Here is a 26,963-nt window from a genome sequence, read left to right as displayed (position 1 = left end):
GGTCAAAGAAACATTACTCATTTGAAAAATATTATTAGAGAATACAAATAATGGAATCTTGGATTTGTGTAATTCCTTTCACCTGTGAAATTGTCTCTGAGGAGACCTAACTATCCATAGTGACACCTATATTATCTCTCTGTCTCTCATAGCCACACTTAAATGTCTTTCTTTTTTTTTTTTTTTTAAGATTTTATTTATTTGAAAGAGCTACACATAGAGAGGAGAGGCAGAGAGAGAGAGAAAGAGAGAGAGAGAGGTCTTCCATCCGCTGGTCCATTCCCCAGTTGGCCAAAACGGCCGGAGCTGCACCGATCTGAAGCCAGGAGCCAGGAGCTTCTTCCGGGTCTTCCAAGTTTGTGCAGGGTCCCAAGGACTTGGGACATCTTCCACTGCTTTCCAAGGCCACAGCAGAGATCTGGATTGGAAGAGGAGCAGCCGGGACCAGAACCGGCGTCCATATGGGATGCCGGCGCTTCAGGCCAAGGCTTTAACCCACTGCACCACAACGCCGTTTCTTATTATAAACAGACTATCTAATACAATGTTAGCTTAGGATAAATACACAAAATACTACATTGATTCGAAAAATATTAATTTAATTCACTGATAGTCTACTCAGAAAAACTTTCCAAATTGTGGGTTAAATATCAGAGTTTCTAAATTTTGTCTCAAAAGAACAACATTTTGAGTCATAAAAGAAAATTTCCATCTTTTGGTAAATCTAACCAAATATTATATATGTATGAAAAAAGGCATATGCAAGAATGAAAGTTAATAAACATATGAATCACAGATTTAAAAATCATTTCATTTTGGGGCCAGTGCTGTGGCATAGCAGGTTAAGCTGCTGCCTGTGACACCAGTATCCTATGTGGGCACAGATTTTACTCCCAGCTGCTCCACTTCAGATTCAGTTCCCTGCTAATGCATGTGGGAAGGCAGTGAAGACGGCCCAAGTGCTTGAGGCCCTGCACCCACATGAGAGACCTGGAAGAAGCTCCTGGCTCTTCGCTCCTGGCTCCTGGCTTCAGTCTGGCCAAGCTCTAGCCATTATGACCATTTTGGGGGTGAACCAGCAGATGGAAGATCTGTCTCTGTCTCTCTCTCTCTCTCTCTCTAACTTTGCCTTTCAAATAAAATAAACAAATCTTTTAAAAAATAATTTCTTCTTTCTTTCAAAAGAGATATATACCATTATTATTATTCAGCCTTAAAAAGGAACAAAATCCTGACATAGATGCTACAACATGGATGAACCTTAAGGCCATTATGCCAAGTGAAATAAGCTAGACACAAAAAGATAAATACTGTATGATTCCACTTACACGAGGTCCTGGAGGAATTAAACTCATAGAAAGAGAAAATACAATGATGGTTACCAGGGACTAGTGGAGAGGAAAAGAGGGAGTTGCTTAATAGATATAGAGTTTCAGTTTTGCAAATGAAAGAGTTCTGGAGATTAGTTGTACAACAGTGTGAATAGTACTATATTTGTACATTAAAAATTGTTGAAAATACATAGTTTATGTGTTTTACCATAAAAAAATTAAATTAAAATATATACCATAAAACTGATTACCAAATAGCATAAGCTATAGTATAAGTAATTCATCTAATCATTTTAATATTTTCCAAATCATTTGTTGACTTTTTGCACTTGCTTATGTAATTTGTTTATAACTCTCAAAGCTAAATGATGCCCAAGTTTGAGCTATGATTTAAGATAGAGAACTGTATTGAAGTGTCCATTAATGTTCCCTCCCATTGACAGTCTTAAAGTTCCCAGATACCCCGTCAAGACTGGACATAAACCTGATTTCTTAGCCGGCGCCATGGCTCAATAGGCTAATCCTCCACCTTGCGGCGCCGGCACACCGGGTTCTAGTCCCGGTCGGGGCGCCGGATTCTGTCCCGGTTGCCCCTCTTCCAGGCCAGCTCTCTGCTATGGCCAGGGAGTGCAGTGGAGGATGGCCCAGGTGCTTGGGCCCTGCACCCCATGGGAGACCAGGAAAAGCACCTGGCTCCTGGCTCCTGCCATCGGATCAGCGCGGTGCGCCGGCTGCAGCGGCGGCCATTGGAGGGTGAACCAACGGCAAAAGGAAGACCTTTCTCTCTCTGTCTCTCTCTCTCACTGTCCACTCTGCCTATCAAAAAAAAAAAAAAAAAAAAAACAACCTGATTTCTGCACTTCCCATACGGTCTGCCTGTGGCAAACTTGTGCTGCTAGGGGCAGTACAATGCTAGCCCCATCACCTTCTCCACTGGCCCCCACAGGGCCTGTAGGGGCTACCGCATCATGCTATTATTCACTTCTGCAGCTGTCACTAAAAGCCACCAAGATGGTGTTTTTGAAGGCTTGTTTTTTAATATGTAAAATCTTTTTCATGCTTACTTCAATGCTATTACATTGGTAACTTCCCAGCTAACAGGTTAAAATTATTAAGAGGAAGCAAAAATAATTTGGGTAAGGTAACATAAGAAACTAATACCATCCACCATGGTAAGACTATGCCTTTATTGAACAGGGATGAGCCACCAAAACCAACCTTGGCTTTGGAATATACCTATGGACGAAGAGCAAAGGGGCACAACACGGTAAGTGTCTTTTTAAGTGTTATTGCTCTGCCCATAGCTGGGAAAGTAATGATGCTGACTTTGTCTTACATTTTCTATCTTACTGGCCATCACTGAACATATCCAGTTATATTCTTTATAGTTCTATGCACTTAAACTTCAAATGTATTTCAGCAGATAATCCAATCAACTGAAAATAGCTCAGCCTTCTCATTTGTTATGTCTAAAAATAAAAGAATAAGATTCCTTTGTAACTTTATCGTAGAGTTCTTTTTTATTAAAAATTTATTTTATTTATTTGAAAGACAGAGTTACAGAGAGGTAGAGCCAGAGAGAGAGAGAGAGGTCTTCCATTTGCTTGTTCACTCCCCAAATGACCCCAACAACCAGAACTAAGCTGATCCGGAGTCAGGAACTTCTTCCAGGTCTCCCACATGAGTACAGGGGCCCAAGCACTTGGGCCATCTTCTACTGCTTTCCCAGGCCATAACAGAGAGCTGGATCAGAAGTAGAGCACCTAGGACTAGAACCGGCACCCATATGGGATACAGGCACTGCAGGCCGGGGCTTTAACCTGCTGTGCCACAGCACCAGTCCCATCATACTGTTCTTTGGCCTACTTATTCTAATAGTGTTAATGTAACTTTTTTTTTTCAACTGAGAACAATTTTGTTACTGTCTCTCTAAAAATCTGAGAAGAGTACCTGACTCTTGGCATTGGCCTGACCCAGCTCCCAGCTTATATTTGTTGTGCTTCCCTTCAAGTAAATGAAAGTAAACATTTTAAAAATAAATAGGGGTGGAGGGGAGGTAGTAATGTGGCATAGTAGGTAAAGCTACCACCTAAAACGCTGGCATCCCACATGGCTGCAGGTTTCATGTCTTGGCTTCTCTACATCCGAACCAGCTCCTTGCTAATGGCATGGGAAAAGCAATGGAAGATGGCCCAAGTGCTTGGGCCACTGCCACTCATGTAGGAGACCTGGATGAAGCTCCGGACTCCTGCTTTGGCCTGACCCGGCAGTGGCTGTTGGTGGCCATCTAGGTAGTGAACCAGTAGATGGAAGATTCTTTCTCTCTTTGTCTCTCTCTCTCTCTCTCTCTCTGTAACTCTTTCAAGTAAATTTAAAAAAAAAAGAAAAGATAAAATTCACTGTAATGACTGTCACTTTCAGGCTTATAGTAGCAAATTTATAAAAATCCATGTGATCCTTTTCCACCTTTTTTTTCCTCTAGACTTTTTATTATCAAGTAAGACTTTGCCATATTGTTTCTGGAAACATCATGTCTGTCTCAGATGTTCCCTAAGAGTTCTAAATAAAAGCACTTTGCTGGCTCCTCAGTGTCTAGGGGAGAGCAGGGATGCTTTAACTAGCTGTCTGGGAAGTTCTCATGGAATAGTCTTATTTGCAGACTACTTGGCTTCCTGGCCCCGTCAATCCACTTTAAGAGTCCTATAAAAAGAGAAGCAGTCATTTAGTCTGCCTGGCAGCCTGTCTGGTAGCCTGTCAGGTTCCCCATGGGAATTAGGCATGGATGTTGCTCATACTTTGCCTCAAGTGATCTTCATCTACCACTGGGACTGCCACCGGTTCATCCCTGTCCTCATGCCTTTTCTGTATGTCTGATTCATTTTGTGAGTTTCTTTCATCTTAAGTCAGAATGCAAATTCAGCTGTTTTATCTCTAATTAGTACTATAAATGCTTTCAACCCCAAATTTGTTCAGCATGTTAATTTTATTTAAAATTTGTTTAAATGTATGCTAAATGTGATATTTATAAAATTAGGGTAACTGTTTATATCTTCTGTTAAGGTATTGGTAGAATTGATGTTTGTGCAAATATATAGACTATATTCTTTTTTTTTTTTTTTTTTTTTTTTGACAGGCAGAGTGGACAGTGAGAGAGAAAGACAGAGAGAAAGGTCTTCCTTTGCCATTGGTTCACCCTCCAATGGCCGCTGTGGCAGGCGCACCGCGCTGATCTGAAGCCAGGAGCCAGGCACTTCTCCTGGTCTCCCATGCGGGTGCAGGGCCCAAGCACTTGGGCCATCCTCCACTGCACTCCCGGGCCACAGCAGAGAGCTGGCCTGGAAGAGGGGCAACCGGGACAGAATCCGGCGCCCCGACCGGGACTAGAACCTGGGATGCCGGTGCCGCAAGGCAGAGGATTAGCCTAGTGAGCCGCGGCGCCGGCCTAGACTATATATTCTTAATGTTTCCTCTTTGTTCTGGAATAGATGCATTGGTGCATTTTGAAGAGCGGGCTAGAGAAAAGAAAGCTTTTTTAAGAATATGTATCTGTTCATTTACTTGAAGAAAGAGAGAAATAGACAGAGATCTCCCATTCACTGGTTCACTCCCCAAATGCCTGAAATAACTGGAACTGGGCCAGGCCAAAGCAAGGAGCCAGGAATTCAATCTGGGTGTTTGGCCTAGTGGCTAAGCTAGTGGTTGGGGTGCCTGCATCCTGCATCGGAGAACCTGAGTTTGATACCTGGCTCCAGCTCCTGACTCCAACTTCCTACCAATGTAGACCCTGGGTGGCAGCGGTGATGGTGCAGATAGTTTAGTTCTTGCCACCTGCATGGAAGACTTGGATTGAATTCTCAGTTCCTGGCTTCAGCCCATACCATTTCTGGGCATTGCAGGCATTTGGGGAGTTTGCTGATGGGAGCTCTCTCTATCTCAGTCACTCTGACTCCCAAATAAATAACTTTAAAAAAGAAGTCCTTGGAATTCAGAACATTTATTATATATTTAAAAACCTGTTTTTCAGCCTAAAGATATTGCTCACTTTTGGGAACTGGGTGGAGGAACCTCTTTATTGGATTTAATCAGCATACCAATCACAAGTGACACCTTACGGTAAGTGATAAGCAAGCCAGCTCTGAGAAGGGCAGTAGGTACCCAGTAGTGTCCACAGGATGAATATGAGTGGGCTTTTGTGAGTCAGAATTTCAGGGGACAGTTTTATGTTGCTGAAGACCTCTACTCACTTCCTTCCTAAGTGTTAAAACTATAATGCTTTCAAAGAGATTTTGAAAAAAACTAAGTTGTAGCCTGTGCTGAAATAAGATAGCTGGCATTCCCACTAGTAACATATTTTGCAAGCCTGCAAACAAACAAATGTCAAATAGCACTTGGGCAGTGAATTCATTTGGCAACAATAAATTTGCGAAGCTTAGTTCTTTCCAATATCCATGTCAGTGTGAGATAATTCACCTCTGAGTTTTTTCTTCAGCTGCATATTACATTTTTTAATTTTATACTAATAATACTGCCAAAGCTTCCTCCAAAGGAAGACTATCCGTTGGAGAAGAGAAAATGTCTCTATTTGATGACCTTAAAGAAACAGAACCTGGGGAAACCTCATAACCCTTTGGTGGTGTTTTCCTGAGAAGACTCCCACATATTGACCAAATTAGATGTGGAAAATTGTGACAGTTTTCACAATGCTGCTGGGTACTGGTCTTAGCCAAGAAAAAAGCAAAAATGTTAAATCTGAAATATCTTATTCTTGTCAAAGTTTAACACAAACTGTTGCTACTGCCTGGCCCAAATATACAAGCATTGGCCATTATTTGTTATTAAGATGCATAGAGGATAGAATTATTTATTGTTAACAGGACAATTATTTTTCTATAACTGACTGGATACATATAATGTTGACTTTATTCATCCAATAATTCTTTTTCTTTTCAGTAAAATATAATTTACTTTCTCTGATTAGAAAAGTAATGTGTACTCATTTAGAAAATTTTGGGAAATGCTGGAAGGTACAAAGAAAGTGAGAGCATCCAGAATCACATAAGAAATAACCACTGTTAATATGTCAGAGTGTTTCCGTCTTTTCAGGGTTTGTGAATATACTTGGTATGGATTTTGGATATTTTATGTACACATTTATATCTTGCTTTCATACATGTAGCCACTGCCACCTTTTCCCATTATTTTTCGGAACATGGCATTTTATAGCTGTCTGGTTTTCCATTTGATTTCCTTAATGGAGACAAGCAGAGTTGCGTTGGAGTTAGGGTGGTTCATGGTGGCATGGCTGAGAAGAGACAGCACGGGCAGGCAACACCTGAAGGAACCGGAGCTGCTGTCTAGTGTGGGCAGAGGTGAGAGAGAGCAGGGGAACACCGAGGCCACTCTCACCTGAGTTTTGAGTTGGCTCTCGCTGTGGCCCTGACTTGCTGCCATCTCCCTTTCCTCTTCTCGAGACTTGGGACCAGCTGGGCCTTACAGGCTTGTAGAAAAGCTGGGTTCAGCAGAAAGCCAGCTCTTCCCCCGGCTTCCTTCATACCTCGCCTTGTGCGGTCTTGGCCTTCCTTTCTCTGGAGCTCTAGGACAGCTGCAGCCTGCTGTAGGAGAGGGGGTCAGGGTTGTGCTGAACATTGGAAAGGGAGCCATAGGCCTAGGTCCAAAATAGGTTGCTGAGTGGTAAAAGAATTCATGGAAAACATTGCACTGTTAGTATAGTTGCCAATCTCAGAGCATTTTTCAGTCAGAATTAGTTTGACACATAATTTCCTTGTGTTGTACAAAGCCCAGCAACTTGAAAGAATAATATTGGTAGATGCTGTTAGATATGCTTATCTTTGAAATAACTTCATAGACTTATACAAAGATACTTAAAAAACTTTGCAGAATATGGAATTGAAGGATAAATTTATTTTGGCAAAAAATGTTCAAATTCATGTAAAGTTTTCTCATAATGTGCATTTCCATGAACTTTTTGAAGACACAGAGTTGCATTGAACAATAGTGCAATAGAGCACTTCCTGTGGTCTGTTTCCCTGTTTTTAAGAGTTTATTTTTTTTAAATAAGGTTTTTAAGGTGTCACTTGCTATGAAAAAGTAACACAATAGGCCGGTGCCACGGCTCACTAGGCTAATCCTCCGCCTTGCGGCGCCGGCACACCGGGTTCTAGTCCCAGTCGGGGCGCCGGATTCTGTCCCGGTTGCCCCTCTTCCAGTCCAGCTCTCTGCTATGGCCCGGGAGTGCAGTGGAGGATGGCCCAAGTGCTTGGGCCCTGCACCCCATGGGAGACCAGGAGAAGTACCTGGCTCCTGCCATCGGATCAGCGTGGTGCGCCAGCTGCGGCGGCCATTGGAGGGTGAACCAACGGCAAAGGAAGACCTTTCTCTCTCTCTCTCTCTCACTGTCCACTCTGCCTGTCAAAAAAAAAAAAAAAAAAAAGTAACACAAGAATTTCCAATACACTGGAAACAAAAATTTTCATCTTGGAAAAACATTTGAATAATCTGATTCCCTTTTGCTTAAGATGCAAATATTTATCATTGGAAAAAATAAAATAATTTTATATTTATCTTGCCACAATAAAAAAAGTTAAACCATAGTCATCCTTCTTTCCCCCTGAACATAACCATACTAAAATCCTCAGAATAAAATTTGTTCCCTTACTATTCAAAATGAATACATGGAGACAGGCATTGTAGCACAGTATAAATCACTGCTTGCAACACTGGCTACCCATATCAGACTGCTGGTTTGGGTCCCAGCTGCTCTGCTTCTGATCCAGCTTCCTGCTAATGAGCCTAGGAAGGTAGCAGATGGTGGTCAAGTACTTGGGCCCCTCTTGCCCATGTGGGAGACCAGGATGGAATTTCTGACTCCTGCATTCAGCCTGGCCCAGACCTGGCTGTTGTGACCACTTGGGGAGTGAACCAACTGATGGCTTTGTCTCTCCCTTTCTCTCTGCCTTTGTAAGTGTGCAGTTCACTGGCATGAAGTATTCTCCCTTATTTGTACCATTGTCACCATCCACCTACAGAACTTTTTCATCTTCCTAAACCAAAACTCTGTCTAGAAAGCAGTGACCTCCTGGGTCCTTTTTCCCAGCTCCTGCCAAGCATCAGAATGCTTTCCGTCTATGAATTTGCCTCTAGTACCTCCTGTAAATGAAATCATACAGCATTTATCCTTTTGTTATTGGTCTATTGCACTAACCATTTTCAGATTTTTCTTTATTTACAAGACTGAACGTATGTATATACTACTGTATGTGCATGCCATATTTTATTCACTCAGTTTATTCACTGCTGGATGTTTGGATTGTTTCGATCCTTTGACTGTTGTGAATAATGTTGCTATAAGTATTGGTGTACAAACATATGTTCAGATTTCTGCTTTCCATTCTTTTGGGTATAGACCCAGAAGAATTGCTAGGTCGTGTGGTAATTCTGTGATTAATTTTTCTGAGAAATTGCTACAGTTTTCCATTGCCAGCTGTACCATTTTACATTCCCACCAGCAAAGTGCAGGTGTTCCAGTTGCTCTGTATTCTCTCCAACACTTTATATTTTCTAGCTATCCAAATAGATGTGATATTTCATTATGGTTTTGTTTTACATTTCCCTATTAGTGATGTCATGTGCTTATTAGCCATCTATGTATCTTCTTTGGTGAACTGTCTATTGGGTGCTTTGTCCACTTTTTAAATAGGTTGTTTTTTGTGGCTGAGTTTATATTTATCTTTGATATGCGTGAAGAAATACAAATGCATGTGGTGATGGCAGTAGTGTATGTCTGGTGTTCAGGGGTGTATTTTCCAAGAGACAAAATGGTATAACATACAGACATGTCACTTTGGGACTGTAAGACTTTGCTCTTTATATAAATCTGTGCCTTGGATCCAAGCCATAAGATCATCGTCCTAACATCTTCTAGCAGTGTTGTTGTGAAGACTGAATAAAGTAAGTGGGGCTTCTCTTACAAAGTACACCAGTAAATCTGTTTCTTCCTCCTTCACTGTCTGTTGTGTTGTCACTGCTAGTCCTACTATTTTTGCTTTGGTTCTTTGGAGCAAACAGTTAAATTGGATCTAAATATGATGTTGCACCAACTGCTTGCACCTTTTCTGTTTGAACTGGATTATATTCAGTGCCAAAACCACTATGGATTATAACACTTAAATATCACTAGAGAAAAACATTGGGATAAACAAGGTTATCACTTTGGTGTTTTTGTTGTTGTTATCTTAGAATAATGCTATTTTTTCTTAATGTATAATATTGATATTCTTATATAAGTTTCAGTAGACTCATATTTCAAAATGGTAATTATCCTGAGTGTTTTTTGAAAGATGTCTTTATTTCTTTAGGACATTTTCTATTGTTCTTGTTTTGGATCTTTCAAAACCAAATGACCTTTGGCCCACCATGGAAAACCTGTTGCAAGCCGCAAAAAGCCATGTAGATAAAGTGATAATGAAATTGGGAAAGGTAAATTCTAAAGCAGCTTCTGAAATGAGACAGAAGATTTGGAGCAACATGCAGAAGGACCATCCAGTGAGTGGCTGTTGGGACTATTCTTGGACTCCTTAGCCCCGTACATACTTCAGATAACATCACAAACAACTTTTGCAGATTTTTATGCATGACTTGGAATTCATTTGATGTAGATGAACTTGTTCACTGGAAAATTATAGCAATTTACTGAAACCTCAGTAAGAGCAAAACAAGAAAAAGGATGTCTTCTGTCTTCTTGTTAGACATCTGCTGTGCTTGTTTGGCACATCACACCCATCAAAAGAGTTTTAAAATAGTAGCTTGATATTGATTTTATAGTCTTTGTAAAATGAACATAAAAAACAGACTGTACGAAAGTCACCTGGCAAGGACTAGATTAGGTCACACATTTAAGCAAGGAATAGAGGCTTTAAAAAAGAAAGATTTATTTATTTATTCGAAAGGCAGAGGTAGAGAGAGAGAGAGAGAGGTCTTCCATCCACTGCTTCACTCCCCAGATAGCCACAGATCGGGAACTGTGCCGACCCAAAACCAGGAGCCAAGAGCTTCTTCTGGGTGTCCTACACAGGTGCTGGGGCCCAGTGACTTGGACCATCTTCTACTGCTTTCCCAGGCTGTGTCAGGGAATTGGATCAAAAGTCGAGCAGCTGGGACTCAAACCGGTGCCCATATGGGATGCTGGCACTGCAGGCAGCGACTTTACCCACTATGCCACAGCATTGACCCCAGGAATAGAGTTTTAACAGCTTTCATCATAACTGTGTTTCACATTCATTTAGTGTCTCCCATACTCAGTATCTTTTGATCATCTGATGACTAATTAAATTACAAAGTTGCTGTGATAGTAATACAAGTTCTTTAAATACAATCATGAATATTTTCATCTAGAAAACAAAGAGCAGCATTTTAGATTGTCCTGAGTTTATATGAATGTGTTTTACACAGGTCAGGTTAGAACAAGACAAATCTATGTAGTTTAAATGCTATTGCAATAAGCAGTTAGAATAAAATAACAAACACATTGAAAAAATAGGAAGATTATATTGTGTAAGGAAATAAAAAACAAAAAAAGGAAAAAATCAATATCACATTTAATTTGAGATTTGTCATTTCTAGTCTTAGACTTAACGATAGTAAGTGGAAATTAATACTGGAACAAATTCCATATCAAACAAAAGTCAACATTTAAGAAGCTACTAAAAATGGTGTAATTTTGGAAGTCGAAATTGCCAAGCAATAGCAATAAACAAAATATTACATTTGTTAACAGGATCGTGAATTAATTGACCCATTTCCAATACCTCTGGTCATAATTGGAAGTAAATATGATATTTTCCAGGTAAGCTCTTCTGCTTCTAGCTGAGTTAGTTGTACATGCATGAATATATTTTATGAGAGAGGTACCAAAATAATGATGAAATAAGAAAATAATTCTTGAGAGAGAGAGATTAAAGAATCACACATCTTAAAGATTTTAGAAAAGAAGATAAAGTTGGGACAGAGAAAATAACTAAAGAAAGTAAATACGGTAGTTAGAATGAAGATAAGGTAAAAGATTTAGAAAATGAATCTTCAGCCTAGTCACTGAGGGATAGGACTTACTTCCCAACTTGTAAATTGAAGAAAGAAGAAAATTAGTTTCTTCTTATCTTTGCTTGTCAGAGAATCCTCAGGGTATTCCATACTATAAAGTGTGGGCTTATATCTAAACTCTGTTGAGCTAAGTGCTTAAAGAAAAAAAGATCTGATAGCTATAGCTGTAGGAGGCTGCAGCCGTTGCTCAACTCCCTATAGAAACAGATAGGAAGGAATAGAATCCCACTCCTCAGAGCTGGCCTTAAAAATAAGTAACAGTTTCTACTTTTAATAATTTGCATCTTCCTGCTATAGATTTCTTATTCTCTCAAATTGTTTTTCTTTCTTTTTAACAACATTTTCTACAGGATTTTGACTCTGAGAAGAGAAAAGTAATATGCAAGACACTTCGATTTGTTGCACATTATTATGGAGCATCATTAATGGTTTGTGTATTTCCTGTTCCTTGTACTTGTGTGAAGAGTATCAAAATGGGCAACTCGGTGCACATTGATGAATTCTTCACTAGTGAACACTGCCCCCTTCTGGCCTTTCCCACTCCCAGAGACGTCTTAGCTGGATGGCCTCCCCTTTCTTTGGTCGAAAGCTTTAAATTGCTTATATCCATAAACCAATCAAGCTTAAAGAGATAAATTAGTTCTTTAAGAAAAAAGGTTTATTTATTTATTTGAAAAGCAGAGATACAGAGAGGCAGAGAGGTGTGTGTGTGTGTGGGGGGGTGTCTTCCATCTGCTGGTTCACCCTCCAGATGGCTGCAACGGCCAGAGCTGCACAGATCTGAGCCAGGAGCCAGGAGCTTCTTCTAGGTCTCCCACACGGATGCAAGGACCCAAGCGCTGGGGTCATCTTTCACTGCTTTCCCAGGGCATAGCAGAGAGCTGGATCAGAAGTGGAGCAACCAGGACTTGAACTGGTGCCTAGATGGGATGCCGGCACTGCAGGCAGTGGCTTTACCTGCTACACCGCAGTGCTAGCCCCTCAATTAGCTCTTTATTTATTTATGATTTCCCCTTAAGGATTAGAATTTATATTCTGTTAAAAGAAAAAAGGGAAAAAAAGATATCTTTTTTCTTTACTTGAAAAAGTGCTGCTTGTTGTTGGAGTTAAAAATATGAACTGTGAAGTTGTGCTGCCTTGGGTTCAAATCTCAGGGTGACTGTTAGACATGCAATTTTAGGTAGGTCACTTAATTTCACTTAAGCCTCATTCCCCTCCAGAGACCAATGAATAGAATTACTATCTTCTCCATAGAAATTTTGTGAAAATTGAAAAAAGGAGTTCATGTGAAATACTTAGCACAGGACCTGGAACAAAGAATTACTCAATAAACATTAGTTATTATAAATATTGTTATCATTATCTTCCATGGCAGGATGAAATTTTCCTGGATATCCTTTAATGCATTAAAATATGAAACATTTTTATTTAAAAAATATTCCTTCACATCTGAGTGATTATTTCATGGTCTGTCTTTTCCTCCAAATCACTGTTCTCAGAGACACCACATCTAGCCCCTTGCCTTCATGGCTAGAACATTATGACGGAAAGCAATATATATAACATGTATTTAATTTTTAGACTTCTCAAAACATTCCAAATGCATTTTATTATGTATTTTCTTAAAAATAATGACCTTTTGGGTCAGGCATTGTGGTGCAGTAGGTTAATCCTCCGGCATGTGGTGCTGGCATCCCATATGGGCGCTGGTTCTAACCCCGGCTGCTCCTCTTCCAGTCCAGCTCTCTGCTGTGGCCTGGGAAGATGGCCCAAGTCCACATGGGAGACCCGGAGGAAACTCTTGGCTCCTGGCTTTGGATCAGCGCAGCTCCCGCCATTGCAGCTATTTGGAGAGTAAACCAATGGAAGGAAGACCTTTCTCTCTGTTTCTTCCTCTCACTGTCTGTAATTCTACCTCACAAATAAATAAATATTTTTTAAAAAATCATGACCTTTTGTGTTTGAAATGTATTTAATTTTGTATTAGGTTGACAGAGTACTTTGGAAAATCTTCTTTACTATTTGGCAAAGACATACGGAATTTAAAGTGAATGACTCATCCAGAGTGCCGAGAGAGAGAGCTCTCAGTTGCTTATTTTTGCCACTAGATAAAACCTCACATTTAATTCTGGTTAAAGTTAGTAAAAGGAAATCCCTAGCTTTCTTTTTTAAAGATTTGTTTTATTTACTTGAAAGGCAGAATGACAGTAAGAGCGGGAGAAACAGAGAAAGAAATCTTCCACCCACTGATTCCTTATGGTTGGGGCTATGGTTGGGGCTGGGCCAGATCAAAGCCAGAAGCCTGGAACTCCATCAGGGTCTCCCATGTGCTCAGCAGGGGTCCAAGCACGTGAGCCATCTTCTGCTGCCTTCCCAGGCACATTAGCAGGGCGCTGGATCAGAAGCAGAGCAGCTGGGCCCTGAAGTGGGATTCCTGTATGGCATGACAGTATTGCTAGCTGCAGCTTAACCTGCTGCACCACAATGCTGGTCTCCCTGTCTTTAGGAGCAGATCACACTTGATGGTTAGTCATGGTTCAGTGTCTTATACAGGCGATATACAGGTACACATTTAGATGAAATCAGATGAACCTACTCCACAGCCCAGAAGACCCTAGAAGATCGTGGGAAGCATTTAAGAAGAGCTTCTCAGCTTGCGGTAAGCCCAAGGGAACAGGGGTTGAATTACTGGGGCAGTTTTGGACCACCATAAGGCCTTTCTTTATACCAAGAAGAGTATAGCCAAAGGTAACAAAACCCTATCTTTCAGTTTAACTTCCTCTGTTATTATACACATTCAAATAAAGTTGGGTACTGCTCTGCAAGATTCCATGATAGCAATTTTTTTTTCAGTACCATTTTTTGTTTTCCTAAGTCAAGAAAAAAGAATCAGCCAGCACTGTGGTGCTTTGGGTTAAGCTGCCACCTGTGGTGCCAGCATCCCGTATGGGCACCAGTTCAAGACCCAGCTGCTCCACTTCCAATCCAGCTCCCTGCTAATGTGCCTGGGAAAGCAACAGAGGGTGACCCAGTTTCTTGGACCCCTGCACCCGTAGAAGAAGCTCCTGACTCCTAGCTTTGGCCTGGCCTAGACCTACTCATTATAGCCATTTGGAGAGTGAATCAGCAGATAGAAGACCTGTCTCTCTCTGTCTTTCCCTCTCTTTCTGTAACTCTACCTTTCAAATAAATAAAATAAATCTCTAAAAAAGAAAAAGAATCAATAGGGAGTATTTACTCAAAATAAGATAACTTTTTAATATAATCCACACTGTATCAGTGGGTTCTATACCCATAATTCAATCACCATGGATCAAAAATACTTGGAAAAAATAATTGTGTCTGTATTAAGCACATAGACTTTTTTTTCTTGTAATTATTCCCTAAATAATCTGGTATACAACTGTTTACATAGCATTTATTTTAGGTATGATGAATACTCTAGAGATGATGTAAAGTATACTGGAGGGTGTGTATATTGGTTATATGTAAATACTACACCATTTTATACAGGGATTTGAACACCAGCAGATTTGGTTATCTGCAGGGGATCCTGGAACTACCATTATCTGAAAATGGAATGAGTTACTCTGGGAGATAATGAGTTCCAGGCATTGAGTTTCTTTAAGCAGAAGGTCTATAGCTATTTGTGAGGATGCTTCAGAGGCAATTGATGTAGCTGACAGAAGAGTTGGGTTAGAAAACATCTTATGTTCTCAAGCCCTACATTATTGTATACTCATTTGCAGGTAGCTCTTTTCCTCTCCATAAAGGAAATATGATACAATTAAACAGAGGAGTTGTATTTTAAGAATTAGAGTTTCCTATGTATAGTTTTAAACACCCCAGTAGAAGCATTAAATTTATTTCAATGTTTTATTTTAAATAAATGTGTCAGATCTTATATATTCACATCAGTGTTTTCCTTTGAATACTTTGCCTGGGAGTCTGTTCTTAATCCAGAATAAAGCTTGTTTTGTGGAATTACCACAGGAACCAGAAAATTGATATCTTTGCTTCATAATTACATTTCGTTACTCTTCAAGGATTTTTTTCCCACAATTTTCCTGTATTTTAGTCATTCTGATTTGGCTCTGAATGACTTTTGATATTTCTAAAAATAAAATTTAGACTTAGGATATTTGTAGGGTAAGTCCTGATTTGTAAGATAAGTCCTGATGTCACAATTTAATTATTAATAGTACCCACCTCCTTTAAATGTTCTGATTATGGTAGTCCTAGTTATATATTACCACTGAGAGCATTCGATCTCCAAAAGCAATTTAAAAGAGAAGTTTAAAAAATCATTTTAAGTGAGTGTCAGTATTGTTGGATATGTCTCTAACTCTCACATTGATTGCTTTGAAGGCAGCACTATGCCCTTGGATGTAAAAGTTATTTTTGCTATATGCCTCTTGTTTTCTAAGCAACCCAATTGCATTTTGGAAATTTTTCTTTTAGACTATTATTAGAATATGTTTACACACATACATATGCATCATACACACATACACATATATAAATTCTTTGACAAGAATGATAAATTCTTTGATTGTGACCCCTTTGAGTAGCTGAAATGATTAGTACATAAATGCAAGCCCTTTTCCCATAAGGTACTCATGAAGTTTGAAGAAGAAGTTTAAGTTATAAAGATTTCTTTATTCAGGTTTTGTTTTGCCTTTTCAGGCATAAGTATTTGTTGGGCAAATAAATCGTAATTCTCTCTGCAGTCTACTCGTTTGAAACCATGTTTATTTTACCTGTTTCTGTGATTGGAAAACAGAACATATAATTTATTCTCTTTGATTTTTTTTAAGTTCACCAGTAAATCAGAAGCTCTGTTACTAAAAATACGTGGAGTTATCAACCAGTTGGCATTTGGCATTGACAAAAGGTAAAATACTTGTTTATCATTTTGTTTTCTTGCAGTGTTTGACTCAATCTGATTTTTGTTCTCACCAGGAAAATGCCATCAGATGACTGTTCTTAAAAGGAATAATTTTATATTATCTCCTGCTTCCGATATTGTTTGAATACTAGAACAAAATGATATTATTACATACATTTTCTAATTTCTTTTCCCCCCAGTTTGAGCAGCTTTTCCCTATTATTACTTTCTTAACATTGATTTGAAGTAGAATTAGAAATTTTAGTATTTTTCTTTCTTAGCTTTGCTCTCTCTCAGTTTTGATTTAAAGTAATACGGGTCTGTCACTTTTTCTCCCTGTGAAACCTTTATTATAATGTACTTTAATTTTTGGAATCACTTAAATTAATATTTACTCATTCTTTTGGGGCAATGCTTTATCAGTGGCTAGATGTTTACCAGAGAGTGTGGCAGCATATTCGACTGTTAAACTAAATTAGAATCTTTTTTCTTCTCCATGTAGCAAATCGATATGTGTGGATCAGAATAAACCACTGTTTATCACAGCAGGATTGGATTCTTTAAGTCAAATAGGTTGGTGAACTTATTAAGATTGTTCAATCTTTTTTTAATTGCTTATTGATTTTATCCTACTCTGTGTTCACTTCATCTCCAACATATTATCGTTTCTGGTTTCATTACCATTGCTGTTTCATTTGCATTTATGTGTATACCCAGTATTCATGCAACATGCCTCACATTGACAGAAGAGACTTACTGCACTAAAAAATTGTGCGTGTTTTCTTTCTCTCACTAATTTCCAAGTGCTTTAAAATTTTTGTTCCTTGAGATTAAAAGAAACCAGGAGCATAGAGTGGTCAGGAAATTCAAAGTCACATTTTATAGGCAGTGATAAATAGGAGACTGGAGTAATAGAATAAACCAAAAAGAATAGGATTATGTCAGTTAGGTATGCCTTAATTTTTCATTATTAAAACAGCTTACTTCATCTATTGAAATATGTTTTCTAAACTCATAGTTTCTATAGGCTTCTGAATCACCAGGAACTTTAAAAGTTTATGTATCAAGCCCCTTATTTTCCCACAGAAGCTGTTCTCATTGTGAAGATCTTTGGGCCTAGCAAATCTTCATACTTTAGAAGTAGCATGGCTTATTTTAACATCGAATAGGCAGTTGCCCTCCTTTGTATTTCTCATCTTCCATTGCTACTACAAGCTGAAGGTGACTTTACTCCAAATGTAGAAATCTTTGTAATGAGATTATAAATTGAGTTGAAATAAAAGGAGCAAAGGTAGTTTTGCTTCATGAATGGCATGGAGCCTTATTTTTATTAGTGCTAACAATTTAAGTGAGAATCACTGTACTGATAGTAAAGATGATGGAATTTTTTTGCCTATGTGAACAGTTGAAGGTCAGAAAGGAGTTAATAATCACTAAATTTAAAAATCATGAAGCTTAAACCTCACCAAAGTGTAAAACTTTGCCCTCTGAAAGCCCATTTTGAAGAGGATGAAAAGAGATGCTACAGTCTAGGAGAAAATACTTTCAAACTACATATCTGACAAAGAACTAGTATTTAGACTATATAAAGAAATCAGCAGTAAAAGAAGCAACCCAACTACAAAATGGGCACAAGACCTGGACAGATATTTCCCTTAAAAGGACATAAAAATGATAAGCACATGATAAGGTGTTTGATAGTATTAGCTACTGGTGAAATGCAAATTGAAACTATAATGATATATTACTACTCTTACAAAAATAGTTAAGATAATGGCACCACCAGATACTGGTGAGGATGCAGGGAAACCAGATCACTCCTCCAGTCCTAGTGGGAATGTAAAATGGTACACCTGCTCTAGAAAAGTTTAACTATTTCTTCTCAAACTGCAAATGCAACTATCATATAACCTAGGAATTTTCACTACCAGGTATTTATGCCAGAGTAAAAACTTGTATTTACACAAAATTATGCATGTAAGTATTTCTAGCAGGCTTATTTGTGATGGTACAAAACTAGAAGTAACCCAGAAGTTGTTCCACAGGAAAATGGCCAAACTATTGTACATCCACTCCATGGAATACTAATTAGCAATAAAAAAGAACAAACTATTGATACACGCACTTAGATTAATCTCCAGGAAATCATGCTAGCTGGAGGGAAAGCCAATCAGAAAAATTTACATACAATGTGATGCTACTCATACAAAATTTTAGAAATTTTAGAAACAGCAGGCCGATTAGTAACTGTCAGTGGGTCGGAAAGGACAATGGATGGGGAAGTCGGGGGAAGGGGCAGGAAAGTGGCCAACAGCACAGGAGATCCTAGTTCGTGTCTGCAGTGACCGTGGTGGTACATACACAGGGTCTTCAAAGAGTTCATGGAAAATGTGTATTATGAAAAAGCTATGCGTGGTTTTCAAAACCAGATGTACTTGTCTATTAAACTTTTTTATTTATCTTTACTTATTTGAAAGGCAGGGAGAAAGAGAGAGAGAGAGAAATCTTCATCTGCTGATTCACTCTACAAGTGTCTACAATGGCCAGGAGCCCAGGTCTCCCACTTGAGACAGAGACCCAGCTACTTTCCCCATCACTTTCTGCCTCCCAGGGAGCACATTAGCAGGGGCTGGACTCAGAAGCAGACCCAGTAGTCCATACAAGGCACTCTGATATGTGATGAGAGCTTCCCAAGAGTCATTTTTATTTTTTTGACAGGCAGAGCTAGAGAGAGAGAGAGAGAGAAAGAGATAGGTCTTCCTTTTTTCATTGGTTCAGCCCCCAAGTGGCCGCTATAGCTGTGCCGGCCAGCGTGCTGCGCCAATCCGAAGCCAGGAGCCAGGTGCTTCCTCCTGGTCTCCCATGGGGTGCAGGGCCCAAGCACTTGGGCCATCCTCCACTGCCTTCCCAGGCCACAGCAGAGAGCTGGACTGGAAGAGGGGCAGCCAGGACAGAACCGGTGCCCCAACTGGGACTAGAACCTGGGGTGCTGGCACCACAGGCAGAGGATTAGCCAAGTGAGCCGCGGTGCCGGCCCCAAGAGTCATTTTTACCACTGAGCCAACACCACCTCAACTTACCTTTTGTTCCATTTATCCTATGAGCTTTTTTTTTTTTTTAAGATTTATTTATTTTACTTGAAAGTCACAGTTACACAGAGAGGGAGAGGCAGAGAGAGAGAGAGAGAGAGAGAGAGAGAGAGAGAGAGGGGTCTTCCATCTGCTGGCTCACTCCCCAAATGGCCACAATGGCAGGAGCTGCGCCAATCTGAAGCCAGGAGCCAGGAGCCTCTTTCAGGTCTCCCACATGGGTACAGGGGCCCAAAGACTTGGGCCATCTTCTACTGCTTTCCCAGGTCATAGGAGAGAGCTAGATTGGAAGTGGAGCAACCAGGTCTCGAACCGGCGCCCATATGGGATGCCGGCACTGCAGGCGGCGGCTTTACCCTCTGTGCCACAGCGCTGGCCCTTCCTGTGAGCTCTTTGAAGTACCCTTGTCCATGAACCTGTGAAAGTGAAAACATTTTGTAGAACATATTATACACACACACACACACACAAATTAACTTGGCAAAGCGAATAAGATCAATGGAGTGTACCAGTGCCTTCCAACTGAAGTAGTAAGGAGGCCCTGGAAGATTTAAAGTAAAACAGTTTTTGGTGAACACAGATTTTAGAAATAGAAACCATGAAAAATCTCAGATTATCAATTGAAAATTGTCAAAAAATGGTGTCACATTTCCAAATTTTTCAAGTTGAATTGTTATAAAGCAATATGTAAATACTTTCTCTCTGTAAAAAGTTAAAATAGCACATGTAAGGAGCCAGGTTGGTATGTCTCTTAGCAGACAAATTTCTGTACATTTACATACAGATGTAAGTGATACAGATCAGGTTGTTTACTTTAACATAATTTTGTCAGTCTATACCAATTTTAAATTTGCCTTTTTAATTCAGTATTATTGATGCTACATATAAATTTTTTATTTTAATTGTTGGGTAGAGCCCAAAGCATGGCTACGCATAGTAATCTAGTTCACTGTCTATTGAAATTATTATTGTGATAAATTTCACTAGTTTAAGTGATACTGCAGTATGAAATCTTTAACACATACGTGTGGGTGTTTCTAAGGTGAACACCAGCAACTGAGATTGTTGTTCATGGGCTGTAGACCTAGGTATAGTTGTGGCTGTAGGAATAGAGCATGGACAATGACGATTGCAGTTTACTCATTACCCCTTGCTCCCTCTTCTCCCCTACTGCCATCTGCCCCAGTGTCTTGCTAAGCTGCATAGGGATTAGTATTAGGGAGAGGGAAAATGAGTGATCTTAGATTTATACTTTTGTAAGTGTTATCTGTTACATTGATAGAGTTGGTAATGATTTAATCATTTCCATCATTTGAAGTAAAATTTCCAATTATTAGGGTCTCCTCCTGTTCCTGATAATGACATTGGCCAGTTTCATGCCCATTCACCAATGGAACTGTGGAAAAAAGTATATGAAAAGCTCTTTCCACCAAAGGTATGTATTTCAATTTTTTTTTTAGAATTTTATTATTTATTTGAAAGGCCAAGAGAGAGAGAGAGTGAGATCGTCCATCTGCTGGTTCACTCCCCTAGTGTCCACAATAGCTAGAGATGGTCCAGGCCAAAGCCAGCCAGGAGCTTAGAACTCCATTTGGGTCTCCCAGTGGGTGACAGGGGCCCAAGCACTTGGGCCATGTTCCGCTGCTTGCCTAGGTGCATTAGCAGGGAGCTGGATCAGAAGTGAAGCAATGGTGTTCAAACCAGTGCTCTGATATTAGATTCTCTAATTCTTTGAAGAAAGGATTCTGTAGCACTTTTCAACAGTATGGGAAATATTTCAAAAGGCCTATTATGATAACCTTGTTTTTATCCCCCATGCTCAAAAATCAATTAAACATTTGCTTAAAAATCTATTTTTATAAATATGGCACTGTGGGTATTGAACAATGAGTACGGCATAGTTCCTGCTCCACTTTGAAGCAGAGTTCTCTGACTGTTTAGAGAAGGGAGAGACACTATCTGAAAAGGGAAGAGGTCCTATTGGAATTTGAAATGGCCACAACAGTGATGATAAAAGATCTTAGAGAGCAGCCTGCACTGTGGTGCAGTAAGTTTTGTGGCTCAGCAAGCTAAGCCATAGTCTGTGACACCAGCATCCCACATGAGTACAGGTTCAAGTCTTGGCTGCTCCACTTGTGATCCAGTTCCCTGCAAATGTGTTTGGGAAAGCAATGGATGGTGGCCTGAGCGCTTGGGCCCCTGCACCCATGTGGGAGACCTGTATGGAGTTCAGGCTCCTGGCTTCAGCTTGGCCCAGCCACAGCCCTTGTGGCCATTTAGGGAATGAACCACTGGATGGACAATCTCTCTCTGTCTTTCCCTCTCTCTCTGCAACTCTGCCTTTCAAAAAAATAAATTTTCAAACCAAAAATTCTTAGCCTTCAATAGCAGTGTGAGGAACGGGGAGCTTGGTTTGTTAAGCAGGTGGTAGCCATTGAAGGTTTTGGATTATGGGCATGAAATGATTTGATGAATTGTAATTTCAGAGTGTCAACACGCTAAAAGATATCAAGGACCCCGCACGAGATCCTCAGTATGCTGAAAGTGAAGTTGATGAGATGAGAATACAGAAAGATCAGGTATTATCCTAAGCATTTATTTAAGTCATCTCAAGTTTTCTTATAAAATCTGGAGTATCTAGGGAATTCTATATGTTTTTTCTCAATGTTTACTTGGTAGTTTTTATTTTAAGAATTATTTAAGTAGTATATCTACACAATAGAAAAAATACAGTTCTGATATGCATAAAGAAGAAATTTAATTTAAAAGCACATGTTATTCTACCGCTCAGAGATTACTTAATGTTCCTTTTTCAATTCTCTGGTTCACTTTATGTTAGAGATGGATGGTGGGTCTTACCTTGCTGATGGGGAGACACTTTCATAATGTTCTTTGGTTTGTGGGATTTATCTGAAAGGTTTGGCTTTCCATTAAGACATTCAGACATACCTATAGTGTTCTTATTCCAGAGAAATTATCTTGTCCAATTAGGGACTTTTTAGACAAAAGTACTCAAACATCCCAGGGTTTCTTAGGAAGTGCTTACATATAGAGATTGCCATTCCATAGTTTACTCAGGAGCCCCATTTGTTTTGTTTTGTTTTTAAAGATTTTACTTATTTATTTGAGAGGTAGAGTTATAGACAGAGAGAAGAGACAGAGAGACATTTCCCTCTGTCCACTGGTTCACTCCCCAATTGGCTGTAATGGCTGGAGCTGAGCCTATCCAAAGCCAGAAGCCAGGAGCTTCTTCCCGGTCTCGCATGTGGGTGCAGGGGCCCAAGCACTTGGACTGTCTTCTACTACTTTCCCAGGCTTTAAGCAAAGAGCTGGATTGGAAGAGAAGAAGCCAGACTAGAAGGATGCCGCTGCTGCAACGGGAGACATAGCCTACTACACCACAGCACCAGCCCCTCAGTGGCCCCATTTGAACACATGTATCTAATTTAAAAATGCAGGACCCTGGCGCGCGGCTCACTAGGCTAATCCTCCACCATGTGGCGCTGGCACACTGGGTTCTAGTCCCGGTCGGGGCGCCGGATTCTGTCCCGATTGCCCCTCTTCCAGGCCAGCTCTCTGCTGTGGCCAGGGAGTGCAGTGGAGGATGGCCCAAAGTCCTTGGGCCCTGCACCCCATGGGAGACCAGGATAAGCACCTGGCTCCTGCCATCGGATCAGCGCGGTGCGCTGGCCACAGCGCGCTGGCCGCGGCGGCCATTGGAGAGTGAACCAACGGCAAAGGAAGACCTTTCTCTCTGTCTCTCTCTCTCATTGTCCACTCTGCCTGTCAAAAAAAAAAAGAATGCAGGAGTTGGTAAATTCACCATGACTTGAATACTTGGATTTCTCTCAGATCTCCTTTTAGTTTGATAAAATGAGACGCTGTGCAGCATCTGCCCTTACAGGAATTAAGTTTATAAGCAAGTACAGGAAACACTATAAATTTAAAGCCCTGACAACCTCTTAGGGTGGGGGCAGTGCTTGAGCAGTCATGTTGTTCTAAGGGTGACCTGAAGATCGTGTTTATCAGCACTAGGCTTTCACCATCAGGAGGAGCCCTAGAATAAGTAAGCAAAACATTTTATTTAAACAGAGTTCAGAAGACTATTGAAAAATATTCCAAGAACGTTTAGAGAGTTTTGTAGCTGTCGCAATGTGAGAGGCATGTTGCAACAACAATAAAGTGACTTCAAGTAACCCTTGTTATATATGCATCTTGGCTATAGAGATTGGAAGTCATCCCTGGAGTGATATTTAGGGTGTCAATGATTAACTGCCATTGTTGATAAGACTATCTGTTTTTATTGCATAGTGACCACTTTTGTTTGGGTCACATGCTTAGGTATTATTAAAGGACAGGATGGATAGTCCTAGGCATCATGAATTTTCATCTGAAAATCTGTCTTCCCTAACTGACTCATAGGAATGCTGAGTGGAAATGGAAGACAACCCAACAGTGCCTCCCTCATTCTTCATTAACCTCTTAAACCCCCTGCTTGGCTAAGGAATGTTTTTTTTTAACCTACCTGAAAACTTATAATATGCTAATTTTACCTCTAACCCAGTTTCATCTATGTTGTTTTGGAAGATGAATTCCACTGATTTCAGAGTGTACACATCATATCATAACATAAACTTATTCTTGTGCTATAAAGAAACTATAATGATTACCAAGTGATGCTCAATTGTCTAGTTGATAATTGAGCCCACAATTTGACATTGTAAAATCCAAAATTTTAAATTCCAATATCATGCTCTTTCAAAATACTCTCAAAGGCCTTAAGTTGCTTCCACTTACGTACATGCATACACAGAAGCTGACTTAGGTGTTAAGAAAGTTCGCTATACATTCATTTTGAAAGATTTTTGTTTTTGTTTTGTTTTGTTTTTTGTTTTTTACAGGCAGAGTTAGACAGAGAGAGAGAGAAAGGTCTTCCTTTTTCCATTGGTTCAGCCCCCAAGTGGCCGCTACAGCCAGAGCGTTGCAGCTGGCGTGCTGCGCTGTTCCGAAGCCAGGAGCCAGGTGCTTCTTCCTGGTCTCCCATGCGGGTGCAGGGCCCAAGGACCTGGGCCATCCTCCACTGCCTTCCTGGGCCACAGCAGAGAGTTGGACTGGAAGAGGGGCAACCGGGACAGAATCCGGCGCCACAATCGGGACTAGAACCCTGGGTGCCGGCACCGCGGGTGGAGGATTAGCCTAGTGAGCCGCAGCACCGGCCAGATTTCTGTTTTTTTAAAGATTTATTTATTTTATTCAGAAGACAGAGTTACAGAGAGAGAGGGAAAGACAGACTGAGAGATCTTCCATCCGCAATGGCCGGAGCTGGGCTGATCCAAAGCCAGGAGTAAGAACCTTCTTCTGGGTCTCCCACATGGGTACAGGGGCCCAAGGACTTGGGCCATCTTCTACTGCTTTCCCAGGCCATTAAAAGGGAGCTGGATTGGAAGTGGAGCAGCTGGGTCTTGAACTGGTGCCCACATGGGATGCCGGCACTGCAGGTGGAGGCTTAACCTACTAAGCCACAGTGCTGGCCCCCATTTTCATTTTTATACAGGCAAGATAGTTACTGCCAGTTTTTTTGACAGCCTATAGAAGAATTCAACTGCATTAGGTGAAAATCTAGCCAGTTGTCTGCAGCTCTTTCTTCACATTGCCTATCTTTTTGATCTTTTAATGTGATTATTGCTATGTAACATTTTCCAGGAAAAATAGCATAATAATCTTTCGATTAGATTTATTTGACATTTAGAACAATAATAATATTCATTAAAGGGAAAGAATGATCTACCTACTTCTAAATTTTAAATTCTCACTTGCCGTGGCGTACTTGGTTGATCCTCTGCCTGCGGCACCGGCATCCCATATGGGCACCGGGTTCTAGTCCCGGTTGCTTCTCTTCCAGTCCAGCTCTCTGCTGTGGCCCGGGAAGGCAGTGGAGGATGGCCCAAGTGCTTGGGCCCTACACCCGCATGGGAGACCAGGAAGAAGCACCTGGCTCCTGGCTTTGGATCGGCGCAGTGCTGGCCGTAGTGGCCATTTGGGGAGTGAACCAACGGAAGGAAGACCTTTCTCTCTGTCTCTCTCTCTCACTAACTCTACCTGTCAATAAAATAAAATAAAAGCAACCTGTAAGTGCTTAAAGAAGTCGAGGTTGTGTGCTGTGTGTCTGCATGCCTCTAACTCAAATAGTTACATCTGATTCTTGTACTTCTTGGGAGGAAAAATGGCATCTTGCTTCCTTAAAATATAAAACATTACAGATGACAGGAGGCAGATGTGACCCTCATCTTAACTCATTTCCCATCCCTAAGGTCCATTAATAGAGGCCTAAATAATTATCAGGGACAGGCAGTGTCCTAGTCCATTCTCTGCTGCTATTACTGAATTCCACAGACTGAGTGTTTTATAAAGAACAAAGTTAAGATCAAGGCGCCCGCACCTGGTGAGGGCCTTCTTGCTGGTGAGGCTCTCCACAGGGCCCAGAGGCAGCACAAGGCATCCTGTGGTGAGAGAGTCCGCTTGCTCTCGCATGTCTCTCTTCCTCATTTATAAAGCCACTAATGCGAGGGGTCTTCCAAAAGTTCATGGAAAGTGTGCATAATGAAAATTGATGCACAGATTTCAATTTTTTTCACACCAAAAGAAATGTATCTCTTTATTCCTTTTCCATGAACTATCTCAAGTAACTTTATGTCTTTGGAGATTTCCAACATGAGATTTGGAGGGGATGGGTACCCAGACCACAGCAAACAGAAAATGAGATTTAGGGCCTTTAAGCTTTTGCAGTGAAATCGTAGCGCATCACTTCTAGAATGGAGAGGCAAATTCAGGAGTAAACTCATGAGTTCTGTTTAGTTCTCTCAAACTCAAGCTTTCAGAAAAGCCCCAGTCCCATTGAATCATCAGGAAAGGAAAACGTGTGTGTCCCATGCCCCTGCAGAACTGCATTTGACCCACACTTCTATTAGATATCCTGCTGGTGCCACAGTATTCCATAATTTTCTGTAAGTCTTTGTAGTAAAATGTTTATTTTATTATAGCTGTTCTGAATACAAATGCATGGCAATCCTTATGACCTGTGAAACCAGTCCTCGTGGATCTAAGAATTGGTAGAAAGATCCCTCTCACCTTTCCTGCAGACTAAGGATCTTTCCTGATGAACTCTTTCCTTAAGTTTGCTCTTTTGCCAGACTTCACCTGGGCACCAGAAAATACTTCATCCGTGCCCTCCCTCCCTTCTTTCCTTTCTTCCTTCCTTCCTTCCTTCCTTCCATTTCCACTTTCTTTCCTTCTTTCTTCCCTCTAGTTTTAAAGCATTCCTCATTTAAGGAAATGTTAATATGGAAGCACTTGCTGAGACTTTCTACTTCTTTACTACATTTTTGTTAAAGTAAAAAAAAAAAAAAAGGAAAGGTTTCAGTAAACATTTATTTGTAAGGTTTTCTTAGCCAACCACAAATATCTATTTCAAATCCCTGATTTTAAAGGTCAATTTACTTATAATTCCTAGGCCTATTATTCAATTAAACACACTAACTC

The 26,963-nt window shown here is 40.4% G+C and overlaps 1 protein-coding gene across 5 annotated transcripts in view; it reads left to right on the top strand.

Annotated features, from left to right (window-relative positions):
* DYNC2LI1 (dynein cytoplasmic 2 light intermediate chain 1) overlaps nucleotides 1–26,963 on the top strand; it is a 42,047-nt gene that overhangs the window by 12,291 nt on the left and 2,793 nt on the right. For 4 of the 5 annotated variants that reach the window (XM_002709901.6, XM_089326469.1, XM_089326471.1 and 1 more), the window contains 9 exons: nucleotides 2,529–2,598; nucleotides 5,356–5,444; nucleotides 9,707–9,893; nucleotides 11,125–11,193; nucleotides 11,798–11,875; nucleotides 16,265–16,341; nucleotides 16,838–16,908; nucleotides 20,762–20,859; nucleotides 21,911–22,003. In XM_002709901.6, coding sequence (XP_002709947.5) covers nucleotides 2,529–2,598; nucleotides 5,356–5,444; nucleotides 9,707–9,893; nucleotides 11,125–11,193; nucleotides 11,798–11,875; nucleotides 16,265–16,341; nucleotides 16,838–16,908; nucleotides 20,762–20,859; nucleotides 21,911–22,003 — 832 coding nt within the window. Of the gene's footprint in view, nucleotides 1–2,528; nucleotides 2,599–4,005; nucleotides 4,196–5,355; nucleotides 5,445–9,706; nucleotides 9,894–11,124; nucleotides 11,194–11,797; nucleotides 11,876–16,264; nucleotides 16,342–16,837; nucleotides 16,909–20,761; nucleotides 20,860–21,910; nucleotides 22,004–26,963 lie in introns of those variants that run through there. The other variant, XM_089326472.1, reaches the window with a different exon arrangement.

Source organism: Oryctolagus cuniculus, chromosome 2 (genome assembly GCF_051225735.1).
Source record: "Oryctolagus cuniculus isolate XC-2025 breed Fujian yellow rabbit chromosome 2, ASM5122573v1, whole genome shotgun sequence".
In the NCBI taxonomy this organism is placed as follows: domain Eukaryota; kingdom Metazoa; phylum Chordata; class Mammalia; order Lagomorpha; family Leporidae; genus Oryctolagus; species Oryctolagus cuniculus.
The sequence above is the reverse complement of the archived record's forward strand: the minus strand, read 5'-3'. Positions and strand labels throughout refer to the sequence as shown.